The 16,264-nt window shown below is 39.3% G+C and overlaps 1 protein-coding gene across 10 annotated transcripts in view; it reads right to left on the reverse strand.

The window, feature by feature from the left end:
• SAMSN1 (SAM domain, SH3 domain and nuclear localization signals 1) overlaps positions 1-16,264 on the reverse strand; it is a 161,219-nt gene that overhangs the window by 39,082 nt on the left and 105,873 nt on the right. For all 10 annotated transcript variants that reach the window (XM_068180622.1, XM_068180624.1, XM_068180621.1 and 7 more), the window contains 2 exons: positions 13,380-13,503; positions 11,752-12,128 (listed from right to left, as the gene is read on the reverse strand). In XM_068180622.1, coding sequence (XP_068036723.1) covers positions 11,752-12,128; positions 13,380-13,503 — 501 coding nt within the window. The remainder of the gene's footprint in view (positions 1-11,751; positions 12,129-13,379; positions 13,504-16,264) is intronic.

Consider the following 16,264-nt stretch of genomic DNA (forward strand, 5'->3'; position numbering starts at 1 on the left):
AGTGTTTATACCTAGAACATCTCAGTGGATTCCGTTAGTGAACGCTGTGATTACTGATCAGCTCCAAGGACATTTTATCCCATGGAATTTGCAGGTTTGGGTGACTTGTTTTATAGTCATGCAGCTGAAGCTCAGCCTCCCAGAAATGCATTTACACATAAATAGTGACAGTTGCCTTGTACATCTATTTAAAAAACTCAGATATGAGATTTTCCATAAAGGAAACTGATATAAAAATAAATTTAGGCCCTCTGTTTTAATCTCATACACAAAACAAGACATGCTTAATTTGGTATTTAAAAGTCCAGCTTAACACAGGAGCACTGACAGTGCAGCAGGGGCTTTTTTCAAGGTATGTACATGATGTCTGCCAGCCTGTCTCTGATTAGAATCAAGATCAACAGAAGTAAATTCTGATTAACTCTAATGCCAGCCTGCTGTCAGAACACTCTGCAGTTGGAACCATCTTTTCCCAGTAAACATCTCCTGCTGAATTTCTTCAGTGGTGTCAGAGTGTCACATTGCTGTGCCATCACAGTGTTAGGACTGCTATGCAAAGGCTAACAGGAAAAGGAATAACACAGCACACTGCACATCCATTCACTTACAGGGCTTGGATTTCATACTGATTCTAGAGGAAAATGTTTTTCTTTCTTCTTTAACATGGTTTAAAGTGGATGAAAAATGTAATTTGGAAGTGACAGAGAGGGACAGGACAGTTTTATTTGTAACTGGTTTTAAAAATCTATTTCTACCTATTTAAATGATGTGATACCTGACTGATAGGCAGCAGAAACACAAAGAGACTTCATCATTGAGAAAAGGTGATCATTTGCAACCTTCATCTTCCCTTCCCTCCTCTCCTCCCCGTGCTCTGTACCAGAGCTGCAGGCTTACTGTAGTAAAACTTAATTCAGGTGCTAACATTAATGGCAATTCCTTCAAAATCTGGCAGGATGTGAGTCCAAATAGCTCCATCATCACACCTGCCAAATCACACACACTGGGAATGAGACTTGAGAGGCTGGTTTTTCTCTTTCTTCCAGGTCTGAACCTCAGTGTAGGGCGGCCTGGCTCATGCTCTGTGCTGGTCTGGCAGGTGTAGGAAATCACCTGGATCCCTCAGCTGCTTGCTCCAGGGCAGGAGTGAGGGAGGGTGGGCAAGCTATAGCCATGCTGAGCTCCCTGACAAAGAGGAGAGATGCTTTTCCTGCTGGATTTTGGCACCAAGGACTGGCAAGGTGATTGCTGCACCCTGTGCTGGTCGTGGCCAGTGCTCCTCTTGCCTCACTCAGGATTTCATGGGATGCTTCAGGCTGTGGCTGAGTAGTCACAACTGACTAAGCTGCCCCAGGTTAGCTGAGCATCACTAACAGGGTGGGGACTTGCTCTTAGCCCGTCAACAAGATGAAGTGAAGCACAGTCACATAAATTTATTTCATTAAGGGTTTTAGATAGCACACTTTATCTCGGGCTGTAGGCTAAAGACACTCACAGGGACAGTCACAGTGCTCAGTATGTTTAAGGCAATTACTTATGTGTCAGTAACTTGTCTTTGGGGAGACAAGGGAATGGAAATGGAAAGCTGTCTCCAAAGCTGTGCTTTGTAGAAGGACAGTAATGCTTTGCCTCTTCTCAAACATCCCCCTTTCCTTCCATATTCTTTCCACCAATCTTTACCTTTTTCCATTCTATTATCCAACTCCTTCCCCTCTCACTTCCCACAGTGTGTGAGGATTTGACTCACACCTTCCATACCTCTTCTCTGGAGAACTTTTTTTACCATCTATTCTCATTTATGTGTTTTTTTTTTCTTCTATCACATATATTATTTTGTGTGGTTTCTGTTTCCGTTGCCTTACTGCTGCTACAGAAAGCTGAAGTTGATGAAAAGGCAACAAAACCTTTCCTGCAAACAGCTCCATGATCTGCTAAATGTTCTGCTGAGCTACAGATAGTGAAGGAGAGGATCCTTATTCTATGAGGAAACTGTGAAAGCTAGATTTAGGCCTTCTAGTTTGCAAGTTTTTTGGGGTTTTTTAAATATATGTAGAAACTGGTGGAGAGAAACATTGATATTATGCTCCTCTGGTTTGTGAGGGGAAAGTTCACAAGAACCTTTGAAATATCTTTGGGTTCAAACACCCCTACAGGTGGAAAGAATAATACCTAAACCCCTAAAAATCAGCACCCTTATGTACAATGCACACCCAAACTCATTAGAGGAAGAAAACAAACTTTTGAAGCCAAGGAAGGACAGAATTATTGCTATCTGTGATAACTGATTTTCACCCCTACATGTGTGTTTCGTGGGGCAGTTTTAATAAGACAGTTTTAACATTTACCACATTTTCTCTACTGAGTGTCTGTCTAATTTAGTGCAAACTATGAATCTGAATGACAGTGTCAGAACCTGCAAATAAAGTGTTTGAACTGCTGCCCTGCTGGGGCACAGGCTGGAATGTGTATCCTTGCTCGTGTAACAACCATCCCCGTTTTGCAAATGAAGCCTGAGGCAGACAAAGAGATTTGTCTAATTTCACACAAGAGGTCTCTAGTAGTGCAGGGAGTTGAATCTGCATTATCTACAGCCTTAATCACTGGATCATGATTCATTGGTTTAAATAACCTATGCTGCTATAAGGAAGTGGAGTAAGGATTTATTTTGGCCTTCTAGTTCAGGGGAGCACTAAGAAATTGGGTTAAAAGTTATTTACTTTGCAATTGATCATTGACTGCATGTAATTCTCAGGGTGTGACCCTGTGGTTAGGTGTGCAGAAAATTTGAGCAAATATAGCTGCAAGCAAAGTTGGGGGAGTTTGATTTCAGTCTTTCAGATTGGAAAATCTGAATACTATACTGCCGTAATTCTTAGGGGAATTATGTTGAAGCATAAATGTGAAGAAGGAAATCTAGGTATTAAAACACACAATCTAGAACTAAATATAGAAACCCTCAAGATATCTGCAAAGATTTCTGTCTCATGATCTTAAACTATCTGAACTCTTGATTTTTTTACTTCCCACGCACTGTTTGTCATCATTTCTTGTGCGATGCTACCAAAGGTAAGTTGCAAGTAGAAGCGAACAAGAAGTTTCACGTCATTTAACCTAATTAATTTGGTTCTTCTGCAAAAATTATTCAGCCAGATTTTTTCAAATGGATTGGAGTGTAAGCACTTCCAGCAAGAATTATGTTAGGTTCAAGTTTCCAATTTGCTTTCCTTATGTATTAGGGAAGGTGAACTTCTTCAATCAATTAAATGTCTACAGAAAAACGGTCCAGAAATTTGATTACCATAGGTTAATTCCTTTCAAAATAAAAGCAAATACTCAGATACAAGTCACTGTCCATTTTTTTTTCTGGAAAGCCTTGGCCTTTATCTTCCAATGATCTGTCCATTTATCTGAAAGTATTTAAATAGCAGAATTACAGATGTGTCCATTCTGTGTTCATTGTTTCATTTCCAGTCTTATTTTTCAGGCCCTGTTCTTGTTAATTTCACCCACAAGTATTTTGTCCAAGTTGCATGAACATACAGTTTTGACATTAAATTTTTAATTTCTAAAAACAAATTTGGAATTATGCAAGACATGCTTTGCTTTTGGAGAATGTCACAACAGAAGTGCTTCTTCTAAAGGGCTTTGAAACACATTCATTATAATAATGCTGCAGCCCTGGAAACCTTAGTAGCTTTCTGGCACTGAAAATCCTCACTCTTCCACTTGTGCCGTTGCTGAGCACTGATGTCGTGACTTTCCCTTCACTTCTGTGTGAGGGAGATGTAAACAGAACTAATTTCTTCTGATTTATGAAAGGCTTATTTCAAAATTAGGCTTTAGGGAGCACTTTAAAGTATACAAAAGTGACTTACCAAAGAGAATAACAAGCTTAGTCTACACTCACAAAAGAAGCAAGCTAACAACCAGGTTCTGAGCCATCTCAGAACTTCCAGAAAATTTCTGTCCCCAAAAGAAGATCCGTGTGAATCAGCTAGAGGAGGAGACAAGGAGTATCAGGCATTGTGGCGTGCACTGCTAGCCACCACTCAGCTATTCTTGTAATTTAAGGTCAATGAGGATCCTTGAGTCATGTTCAGCTGTGGCTTCCTCACCAAAGCCTCAAAATCCTTACCTAATTAGCACTTTAATTTTAGTTTCATCAGGGATTCTGAGGAAACCTGAAGCTGTTTGCTCATTCTCCTGCATGAAGGTGAGCACACACACAAGAGTGCACTGAGCTACTGCAAGCACAGTGAAGATTAAACATTTTGGCTACAAATGGGAAGCTTGTCACCCAATCAACAAGCACAAGATCTAGAAAATATTTATGTTTTAAAAGTGAATTTACACAGAGGTGAAACTGCATTTCTTTGTGTAAGGAGATAAACTGCACTGTAAAAATTTTAAAAGTTGCCTGTTGGTTTCATTGGTCAAGATATCCCTGCCAGCACCAGGAGCTAATGCATTAGCACAACACAGCATGAAAACACAGCCTGTATTAGCTGGTTCATTCAGCAGGAGCACTGATCAAGCAGAGTAATATGCTCTCTTCTTTTTTTTTTTCTTTTTTTTTTTTTTTTCTTTGTATGGTGTATGGGAAGAAATTATAGCCTTAATTTAAATAAAAAACAACAAGAAGAATGTCTTTAATACTGGACTGATAGCAGATCCACATAAGGATGATAGGTCACAGAGTAGGTTAATAAAGCAGCAGACAGGCAATGCAATCTATTTCCTTCAGTATGCAAAAGTGCATCATTTTGGCAATTTTAAAGTAGGCAAGCAGGAAGTTGTCCTTTCACTAGACAGTTTGTTACCAACGACTTCACTTAGCTTAATTATATTTTGACTCTTAATCATGTTTCATGAAGCAGGTAGCACTCTTCTTTTTCTATTGAGAAGTCACATGCCATTTACAAAGAATAAGTCTAGGAAATGCAGAGTTTTCCCTGCAATTTCAATGATCACATTGCCCTTCATACTACATTCACTACAGTCATCCAAAATCTTTCATTTCTCTATCTAGCTGTAGCTCTGCAAGACCTAGCAGCTATGTCAGAAGCAAACCCATAAAATCTGCTGAGGTGAATTGCAATGTTCTTCTGCAGTTATCTGTAATGATATTAAAAATGTTGTGGTATTCTAAAATATCTTTTAGTGCAAATAAATTCACTTCATTATCGTTCTGCCTCATATATACCAGCAATCCAACTTCACAAAACAGCTCAGAAATTTGTGGCAGAAAAAGTCTTGGAAGCTTTTTGGTAGAGTTAGTTATACATGCCCTTAAGATTAATGGAAAGTATTATATCAATCCCTATAGAGCTATGAAAATTCTAGTCAGGTATTAAAAACAAAAAAATAGGACAAGTGTTACCATAGTGAAGAATAACAGCATCAGATTTTTCACAGTTTTTTAAAACTTGCTTTAAGACTGCATGGTCAAAGTCATCACAGATGAGGACACCAAATTTTTCACATTACTATGCAAGAAATAGCAAAAATCACTGTAGGAAGTAGAATGGTAGTGGCAGATATTTGCTATCAGCACAGTGCAATGGTGCATCTTCAGAGAGGCTGGACACCCTCCCTGTTTCCTGTCTTCCCAGCACAAAACCTGTGAGAAGCCTTGCGCTTTAAGGGGTGATTTTCTCTCACTTTTTGCATTTAACTGAAGCAGGACCTATAATGTTTACCAGCTTGTTGCTGTAACTGCTTCTTGAATAAAGGTCCCTGTGACAGTAGAAAAACTAAAACTCTACAGACGGGGAAGCATCAAGAAAATGAGTGTTCATAAGTTCACTAGTATTTGTGTCTTTTATTTCTGAGTCTGTATTTTTCTTCATATTTCCAGGAAAAGTAAACACTGAAAATTTAGTTGTGGCTCTTGGCTTTTCATCAGTTTAAAAAACAAAACCATTCAAATGTCACCAGCACTTTACTACAATAGATTTGCATAAATCTCAATCCCTACCCACTCACAAATCTTAAAATTCAAAATAAGTTTTCACAGAGTTCTGGAACGGGGTTTGAACGGGGGAAAGATGAGTGCCTTTGTAGCACTGTTCCTTTTTGTCTGTCAGTTCTTGTATATCTCATGTCTGCAGTCTGGGGAGCATGGGGGTGTTTCTAGCTGTCTCTTTACCTTGCAAGAGGGGTTCTGAATGCAGAGGGAGATGGGCTGAGCTGGTGGACTAATGGGGAGAGCACAAAAATTAGCTAGAATGTTATAAAAAGCAACAGGAAACCTGCTGAGGGCCTTGTAAATGAAGATATAACAAGATGAAAGAGAAGCAGCTGGGGACAGTTTCATATCTTAGGAAACAAATCCTGTTTTTGTGTCGTAGCCACAGCTTTTCACCTGAACATGCATATCATGGTCTTGGTTGGTTTTGTTTACTGCCTTTCAGCTGCTCTTTATCTCTTCCCTGGGCAAAGAATTCGGGCTTCAGCTTGGCTACAGCTGAGCAGGACTCTCTAACACCCATAGAAAATACATTTATACTTGGTGAGGATCTGGCTTCCTACCTTGTCACTGAAATAGGAACAAGAGCCATAGCTTTTAAAAGGATCTCTTATTACTGACAGTGAAGCAACCAGAGTGACCGGAGCAGTTGAAAATTGGTGTCTCAGAAAAGCAATTTGGGGATTTCCAGGCATTCTTTTTAGTGCTATATTTGTGCCAAATGAGGATTCAAAATGCAATTGAGAAAGCTCTTCTAAGGCATGTTCAGGTGTCTCTCAACAAAAAGACATTAGCTGAAGAAAGGAAAAACTGCAGAAAACAGTCAAATTGCTTAAGAAAATTGAGCAGTCAGAAAGTCCATTAAGCCCACAGCATTCTGGTGTGCAGCAGAAACTGCTGGCTGAAATGGAGCAGAAATCTTCCCACAGCAATTCTCTGGGCAGTGCAAATACAACTTTCAGCTTTGGAGCACATTTTGCTAGAGAAGAACGCTCTGCCCTGTTTGTTCATTACTGGCTGTCCGTACCCTTCCTCCCCACTCCACTAGTCCAGGGAGCAGTGGTCTGTCCCTGGCATCACAGACACCCCACACCTGCATAAACCTCCAGGCAATATGCAGCAGGTTTTTGAGAAGCAAAAAGGCACAGCAGAGGACGTGCAGAGAGCAGGGTAAGAGCAACCACAGTGAGGAAGCAAGGCTGTGATGGGGCAACCAGTAACCAAAACCTATTATGCATAACGTGTCAGGAAAAGTTGGAGTAAGGAAATGTACAAAACCAGGGTTGATAATTAGAGTGTTTCTTCATAAAAAAAATGAGTGCCAAACTAGCCATGTCTTCTAGGGGTCAAAGGCAGTTGCTGAGATATGGCTTGTCTGATTAGGAAGCAGCCAGACCAGGAGGAAAGGAAAAAGGCACAAGGTCACTGAAATGGCAGAGAACCATGGCAGGTAACAGCAGGGCAAACATAATTGTGATAAGACCACAATGCTTTCCTGAGAGGAATATGGAGAGAATGAACACAGGAATTGGCATAAAGTCTTTTGTAGTTTCCCCAAACTTATTGTTCATTCCACCACAATGCAATACATTATATCAGATAGAAACCAATCTTTTGAAGCTTTCTAATCTCCTTTTAACCTGAAAATGGGACAGAAAATGTATCTTCCTCTGCAGTAGCTTTAGATTTTTTTTTCTTTCTCCTCATCAAAATCCCAGGCCTTTTTAGTCTTGGGAAATGTCCCTTATACTTCATTCTCACTGAATGCCAAACACAGGTTGCACCAGATAAATATTCTCATGGTATCAATGACTAAATCCTTCTGCAAAACTTAACCATGCTGCTAAAATGTGTGAAGAAGAGAAACCCACTTCCAGTAACTCTCTGCTGGTTTGTCTCCAACAGAGGATGTTGTCTCCTCTACTTTTCCTGTAAAGGAAGCCTGTGTGATTCTACAAATGCATCTTCCATATTTCACAGATATTGGGAGAGTGGATGGGTCAGCCAGTGATGCAGCATATTAAAGTATTGAGGGAGAGGAGAAAAGGACTCATCTGCTTTTCTTCTCTTTGTCTCAGACTGTCCAGGATAGTCTGGGAACCCTTTTGTGAAGAGGACTTCAGCTGTGACCTCACTGTGCTCCACTGTGCCTTTCAGGTCCATTCAAGCCTAGCAAGCTCCTGCAGTTTACAGCCTTCTGACTGTAGATTTTTCCTGCCTTATGTGGTTGCAAAAGTCTTATGCAATTGCAAAGATTGATAAAAAGCAACAGAAGGCTGAAAGAGCTTCTGTAAGTCATACGGACATGGCACTTCTAAGTATACTACTTTGTTAGAGTAGTGAGTATCTTAACATACAAATGACAGAAAAGCAGCATTTAGTAAACACAAAAGAAAAAAAAAAAAAAAAAAAAGAAAAAAACTAGTCCGAGACAGACAGCTTAACTGTTTTCTGCAGGGCTAAGCCTGAGGAATAAAAAGAAGTATAAAAACCCAATAACCTTTCCCATTGGGGTCAAGTGGTTGTTAAAGTGGTGTCTGGACAATCTTTTCTTCTAATCTCTGTCTGCTTTTCAGCTGATTCATAACATCACAAACATCAGCCCAGATATCCCCAATATACTTTGTGATAATAGAAAAGTATGCAGCATAGTAGTTACTTTATCCAAGCATGCAAGAATATTTTTCTTTTTTTTCCCCCCAAGTACTCCGTATTTTTTTAAATATACTCTTCCACTTTCTAAGGAAGAAATATTTATAAATTACATGTCTCTGGAAAGAATACCAGTAACAATAATTCCATAAGGTAAGTTTGACACACCAAAAAAAGCAATGCTTTATGCTGCCCCTAGCAAAATTTTGGCCAACCACTAATTATATTTTAAAAAGCTGAATAATAATAATTATATATATATACATATATATATATATATATATATATATATATATATATATATATATATATATAAAACACCTGTGGTAAAGTTAACTTTGCACAAAGAATCTAATGGTGGCACCATGGCAGCATGGGTGAAATGTGGGTGGTCTGCAATATCCCTGTGCCAGAGGCTGTCCAGCTAATGTAGGTGGTTACTGAGGGCTTAACTGGGGGAGGCTGAAGGAAGAGTGGCTGTTGGAGGAGCCTGTTGGAGCTGAAGTTGGATATGGTTTTTGGAGTTTGTTCTCACAGCCCTTGCCTAGGTGACCTCTGTCAGCCTTTTTACTGGTTTAGGTGACAAAAACTGGCAATAAGAAGCACCATAAGGGAGGCTGTGTAAAGTGCTGAGGCAGAAGAAAGGAAGAAGGAGTCAAGGGAAGAAAGGTGTCAAGGGAAGAAATTGGAGGAAGGGAATTAGGATTACTCATATTTTGTCTCTCTAAACAGCAATCCATCATGTCTTTCCTTGTGATTACAGGAGAGCACTGCTTAATTCACTATCTGCCATTCAAGCTTTAATAAAGGCCAGGCCTGATCAGCTTTGCATGCATTGCTGAGATACGTCTGGATAATATTTGTCTGATCTAGATATTTGTCTGTCCCCCAAGCCAGATCAGAAGCAGTTTGCTGTTGGAATAGCAGAGTCTTGGATTTTTGTCTTGCATCTACTGCTTTAGTCTCAATTTGGGACATACCAACAAGCATTTTGATAGTTCATCTCCAGCTATCTCCTCCAAAACTTGCTGCAGCAGAGGCAATGGAGAAGTTACCAAGTCAAGAAAATGAAACCATACCTTCTTTCTCACACAATAGGGAAGAGTATTATGGAATATATTTGTTTTACTTTAATAAGTAAATCAACATTAGAAAGAACATCTGTACCACCCCCTCTGTCTGATCCTCTCATAGCAAAACCACCAGTGTCCGCTTTTTGATCCTTAAACAGCGAAACTGAAAATCCAGCCTTTGTAATCTTCAGTTGAGCCAGTTGGTAGAATGCAGATGCAAAGAATGAGATATCTTGCCATTGGCTGTAATCTAAATCTAAAGACACTAAGCCCACAGAGATACATTAAAGTCAGAAAGCCCATCAGGAAGGCAGATGGCAAAATAAACCATTGAGGAAAAAAAAGCACTAAACCTCTTGCTGGCACTAAATAGTAACATGGGTAGGACAAATCTCATCAGGGAAGGGAACATTAACAGCCTGTTTGTGACAAAATTAAATAAAATTATTTGAATTGACACTTATATTCTCATAAATCTGGCCAACACCTCTATTACTGTTTTTACCTGGGACTTCAGCTTTCACTTGGGATGCTGACAGCTGCTTGCATAAAGGAGCCAGGCACATGATGGAGGCCAGCATCCCTGACACAATTCACTTCCTGCAGAGACTTCTATTTCCTGGCATGCACGGGGACTCCCCTGACAGACCACAGCCTTTGTTCATGGCTCCCAGCCCATTTCTGCCAACTCTGTCCTGCAGATCTGTCTGCAGGTGCTCTCCCTGGGAGTGTGCAGGGCTGAGGCTGTCCAGGGTTTCAGTGCTGCACCTCCCTCAGCTTTTTTTAGGGGTAGTTTCCTTTCGTTCTTTTCCTAATTATCCATCAGTCAAAGTTTCAGACTCTGTTTTCTATGTCAAACCCCAGGAAAATCTACAGCTAGATAAATCCCACATTTCAGGTCCTGCCTGGTATGTCAGCTACTGTGTCATTGAAAAGGAACTGAGTTACCTCCTCCATGAATTCAGAAATATGGCTGTTGTACAGACCCCCATCTATTACCTTTCTAATGCTATATGGGCACTCTGAGATCATGTTGCTCTCACCAGGACACTGATCTAAGGCTGTGGTTGCTCAGGCCTACATTTGAACTCTCAGCTGGCTCAGGTTTCAGCAGGTGTCTCATCTCCTGTAGTTTAGGTGTACTTTCCTGGGAGCTGGTCTTATTCCACAGTGAGAGACAGCTCTGTCCCTGGAGCACTGTAGAGGGAACAGGCAGAAAGGGAAAAGTGGCTACTTTTTACTGCTTCCCTGATGTACTTCACTCTACCAGTCACCCTCTATGTGCTCACCCCTATGTCGAGTGCCAGAAGACCTGCTCTGCCTTGTTTCAATGTCTATATTTTGTATATCTCACCAAAAAGAGTTTCTCTTGGTTTTGTTCTTCTAGTTTTGAATATCCCTTTTTAAAAAAGCCTGCAATTAAAACACGAAAACCTCCTCCAGAGATCTATCCAGGAAGATAATTTCAGAATAAGATTAAAATCTGCTTCTTTGTTTCTGTCCCTAGAATCTTGCTGCCACATGGGTAATTGCAAAAATAGGCTCCCCCAGCAAAGCTGACCAAGAAGACAGAAACACAGATACCTCTGCAACCTCTGACATTTGCCTAAATAACTCTAGTGTCCTTTACTAGTGTTGCAGTGACCTCTAGGAGCCTGCTCCAAGTCCATTGGCTTCATTGTCTCTTACTGACTTAGCCCAGACTTCCAGAAAGTTTTCTAAGCCTGAAAGGATGAGGTTTTTTTTACAGATGAGTTACATTTTTACAGATGAAAAAACCCAAAAAACATGAGTGTGCTGATGAGAAACAGAATAGCCTAGAGCCTTCTATCTCTAAGCTGCTGATGTCTGCATGGTTAAAAATGAACTACCTAGGGCTATACGAAGCCCTGGTGTTAGCCTGAGCAATGGATTCACATCCATTTACCTGAAATCTAAATTTGGTTTATAGCATTTCATAACCACACAGAAAATGACAGTATCTCTTTAATGCTGAATCAGAGCAAAAAGTTTCCAATTTTTATGCATATCAGCACAAAAGAAACCACTTCCACTTACCCAGGAGTACTGTAGATCCATATCTGTTAGGGAATGTGTAAGATGTGGCTGATGAGAAGAGCAGGTACAGTTTTCCCATTCTTCTATTTTTGAAATTAAAAAGTCACAAGGACAGAGCTGGTTGTCAGGAAAAGGCTTCCAGTCACTCCACAAGTGAAATTCTGTTTCAGAATGAATTGAAATAGTTCCTAAGTTATTAAGTCTGGTAGTGTATGAGCGGCCCAGAGACGCAGAAATAAAATCTGTCCTGGTCTCAGTCTCTTCTTTTCTTCTTGTGTTATCTTTCCATGTCTTCTTTTCCTGAGGCTTTGTCAGCTTCATGCAAGAAGTTAGCGCTTCTTCATCCTCTTCAGGGAGATAAGCATCTTCTAAGGTATCTTTAAAAATGCAAACACTTGTTATAGTATGTTGCAATTCATAGAGAAAGTAGCATGTTTTTTTTTAATTTAATAGCTTTCACTCTATATAATGAAAAAGCCAAAGACTCTATTAAAAAAAATTAACAAGAAAAAACTCCCATAAAAGAACAAAATCAAATTAAAAAAAAAGATTAAAAAAAATAAACAAAACCCACACATGCACACACACACACAAAAAATCAACCCAACAAACAAACAAAAAAAATCCAACAAAACCAAAACCAAATAATTATGATAATTAGGGAGATGGAAAGGATTTTTTACTGGGTCAGGCATCTGAGCCAAAAGTGAGATTTATCCACCATTTGGTATATTCCTCTTGTTCCCTCAAAGGTGTGGAAAATTTTATTAGTTCTGCCCATGAAAATTTGCAAACTGAATGTCATATTGCTGATAGTTTCAGACAGCATGAGTTGAGCTGGAAAAGTTCAGGAAGCTTTCTGGACAATTGCTCTCCCATCCCTTGTATGTATATTGCAGTTACAAACTAGTTGCTAAAATCCCGATTTCCTCATGTGTTTCTGCCCAAGCAGTGATTTGGCTGGAGCAGTAGTTCAACAGACAGTTTAAACTCATTTTGCTAATACAGGATTATAAATAATCATACAATCAAGTGCATTGTACAACCAAAGCAGGCGCTGTTAAAACAATGTTGGCAAAACAAGTTCAGAGGAAGAAGTGTTGCACAGTCAGATCAGAGATCTATAGGAGACTCCAGAAAACCAGCTGAAGCCAGAATCAGTTCAGAATTCCTGTGTCTTACAGCCCTGGGCACTCAGGTATGATGAGAGACCGACTTGCTTATCATACCTCAGACCTTCCTGCATTCGCAGATGCTACTGACCCACGGATTAGCACTGGAAGTTACCTTCCCATTTGTGAATTTTGCCTTTCTGACCCAAAATGTGATACAAAACTAGGAAACCCAAAGTGTCCCCAGCATGGAGGCCCTGCTGTTATACAATTTTATTTATCTAGAATCCCCACTTGCGAGATATACTGTTACAAAACTCCAGCTAGTGTGACAGGAAACAGGTTTTCACACTATGAGGAAGTCAGCGCTGGAGTGGTATCACAGTAACATCTCAGTTGGGGGTTGAAAATCGTGGGTGGTGAATGACAGACCAGGACAGGATTGTTTACAGTTATGTTCAATCCAGTGTCATTTGCCAAATGTTGGAAAGAATGCTGATGTGATGCTGTACTTACTGAGGGGAACCAGAACGTGCTTGACATCTTCCAAGCTTTGTGCACTTGTTTTCTTTATTCGGACCAATTTCTGCAATCTTTTTAATGTTCCCCTGGATTCAGCTTTATTGTCTGGCTCTGTACCCTGCCAAAAAAAAAAAAAAAAAAAAAAAAAAACCAACCAAAAAAAACCCAAAAAAAAACCAAACCAAACCAAAAAACAAAACAAAACAAGAAAGACATTAAAATCATTCAAACCCTAAAAATAAAATCTAAGGGCAACATGGTGCTTATCTTGAGAATAAAAAAGTGTTGGATTCAAAGAACGGATCATTGACACAATGCTTTGAAAGTTAGGCTTTTCCTTGCTTTGGACTAATAGGTAAAAAAAAGGGGAAAAAAAGGGGAAAAGGCAAGTCACAGGAAACACCAAGCTTAGTCCAGTGTTCGTATTGCTGTTTCCATATTACTTTTCTTGATTACCTGAGCATTACTGAATGCAAGCAGGACCTGGTGAAATAAACATATACCCACACCCCAGAAAAATCTGAAACTGCTTTATTCTTTCAGGCACTGTTCTGATAAATACTCTTAGTTATGCAAAATATTATTATTATTATTATTATTATTATTATTATTATCATTATTATTATTATTGTTGTTATTGGTTGTTAGTGTTATTATTGTTGTTATTATTGGTGGTGTTATTATATTATTAATGTTATTATTGCTGTTATTATTGCTATTGTTGTTGTTGTTGTTATTTTTATTATGTGTCTAGATACACCTTTCAGGGCTACCTTCATGGGTGGTATAAATCACACTGCTGCTGATGGAGCCTATGCTGAGTTCTTTCCTTAAGGATTGGACCCTAGGAGTCCTCCTTCTTTAATCACAATAGTGCAAAAGTTCCCACAGTGGATAGCACTTGGGTTTAGACTGCCTCCTTCTCAGCAGCAAACTATATTCCATGAAATCTGCAGTGTTGTGGAAACTGGGAATCAACCACAGGAGCAGAGCAGGAAGCCAGGGAGCTGACACCTTTTCATGTCTGCAGTGTCTCTTGTAAGTCATGGCTTCATTAGTGTCTTAGTTTGGCAGTGAATTTCACAGCTATCCCTGAAAGCTGCACTTCGGCCTCAAAGTGCCACAAACTGAACTCGTTACAGATGAAATTAAAACAAAAAACACTTTCCAGAAATTCAGCTGGTGACCTCCAGCTTCTGGTTGGTGTCCAACAGAGAGGATGTGAGCACAGATAGACCCCCCATAGGACACGGTGTGGACATCAGCTCATCAGCACCCACTGTTCTGCTGCGCTTTTTCTGTCCTTCACCTGTGTGTGGATTTCTTTCCTCTTCCAAATTTAAGATAGCAGGAGTGCATTTTTACCTTAGCTAATAAGAAAAACTGAGGTGCAATTTTTCAGTCTCTCATTGTGAGATGTCTTTGCAAAATAAATCACAGTGGTTTAAAATGCTAATATTGCTCTCACATTAGATCTCTTGTAGCAATAATAATTTGTTCACTTATAAGTAACGACACAAAAGCAACATGATGACTTTGATTTATGATCTGGGATTTTCATCATGGAGACATCAAGATAAATGGAAAATAATCTATTCCGATAATTTCATTAATGGCAAACTCTAATCCTCTTTTCCTTGAAAGCACTCATTTCATAGAGTCTATTGTTAGGGAAAAGTCATAAGTGCTTAAATAATAAATGCAATAATTCTCTTTCACAGAGAAAAAAGCTCATGCAGTATCAGCTGGTGGTGAGACAGCTTTTAAATTTACAGTATTTTATTTTGCCTTACCTAAGCATTCAGATATGGATTTTTATCTGCCTATCCAAATATTATTTGGTGTAGAAACTAGACAATCAGGTGAACTGTGCTTTGCCCCAGTCTATAAGCAAAGCTATCTATAAGGAAAGAATTCCTGCATGAACAAGAACCAAGAATATTATTGATTTCCCTGCTTAATGGGTTTTAGTAATGAAAAAATCATGTCACCTCACAAATCAAAATGAATTGTATAAAAAAATAAATCACAGGCTGCCTTTTACTTGCAAATAATTTGCAGGAAGTGCGCAGGAATACTCAAGCACAAAAAAATATACATTTTAAAAATGCATTCTAAAATGCATTACAGAAGAAAGACCTAAATTGTGTCTGATAAACTGTTTCCAGTTTTACAAAGGTATTTTATATACCTTAAAAATATTTGCACGGTGAGAAGTTATGAGGATTAACCTGGTGACAGCAATACAGCAATTTGGAAGCTAAGTGTAAAACACTGCTGGTCAGATTCCTGCAATCTCAGTCCTGTTGAGCACTCTCTTTCCTGTGTGTAAGTGCATTCATTTCAATAAAACTACTTGCACAGCATGTCACCTCTCAGCATAAGGAATTTAGTCCTGGCACAGTCTAATCTCTGTGATTTTTCTTCAACTGCTTTGCCTTTCCCGAAGAAGTGCAATGATTTAATCATGATTACCAATGCACTTAAATTCAGAGTACAGTGCAATAGTGTGAAGACAAATACTAGTGTGTGCTTACTGGGTCAATAGTGCTAATTGTTATGGCACCTTAAAAATGTTTGAGAAGCTTCAGTAATAACATGGCTGCACATAATTAATATTAAAATAGTGTGTGATGATAGACAACTTCTTGGTCTGTTTAAAAGAGTTCTGTAAGACCAAATTTTGATAAATTTTCTGTTTAAACATGTCAATAAAGCCATGGTCAGCCAGTGTATAGAGAAGCACTGTGTAGACTTTCATGTGCTCCTACCCATGTATATCTGACCTTTAAATATTCCCATGATGTTGGTCTGGTACTCCAACTAGCTTAAAATGAGTGCAAAGCAGACTAAGCAGCCTACGATAACAGGCAGGTTCT

This window comes from Anomalospiza imberbis, chromosome 2 (assembly GCF_031753505.1).
Source record: "Anomalospiza imberbis isolate Cuckoo-Finch-1a 21T00152 chromosome 2, ASM3175350v1, whole genome shotgun sequence".
In the NCBI taxonomy this organism is placed as follows: domain Eukaryota; kingdom Metazoa; phylum Chordata; class Aves; order Passeriformes; family Viduidae; genus Anomalospiza; species Anomalospiza imberbis.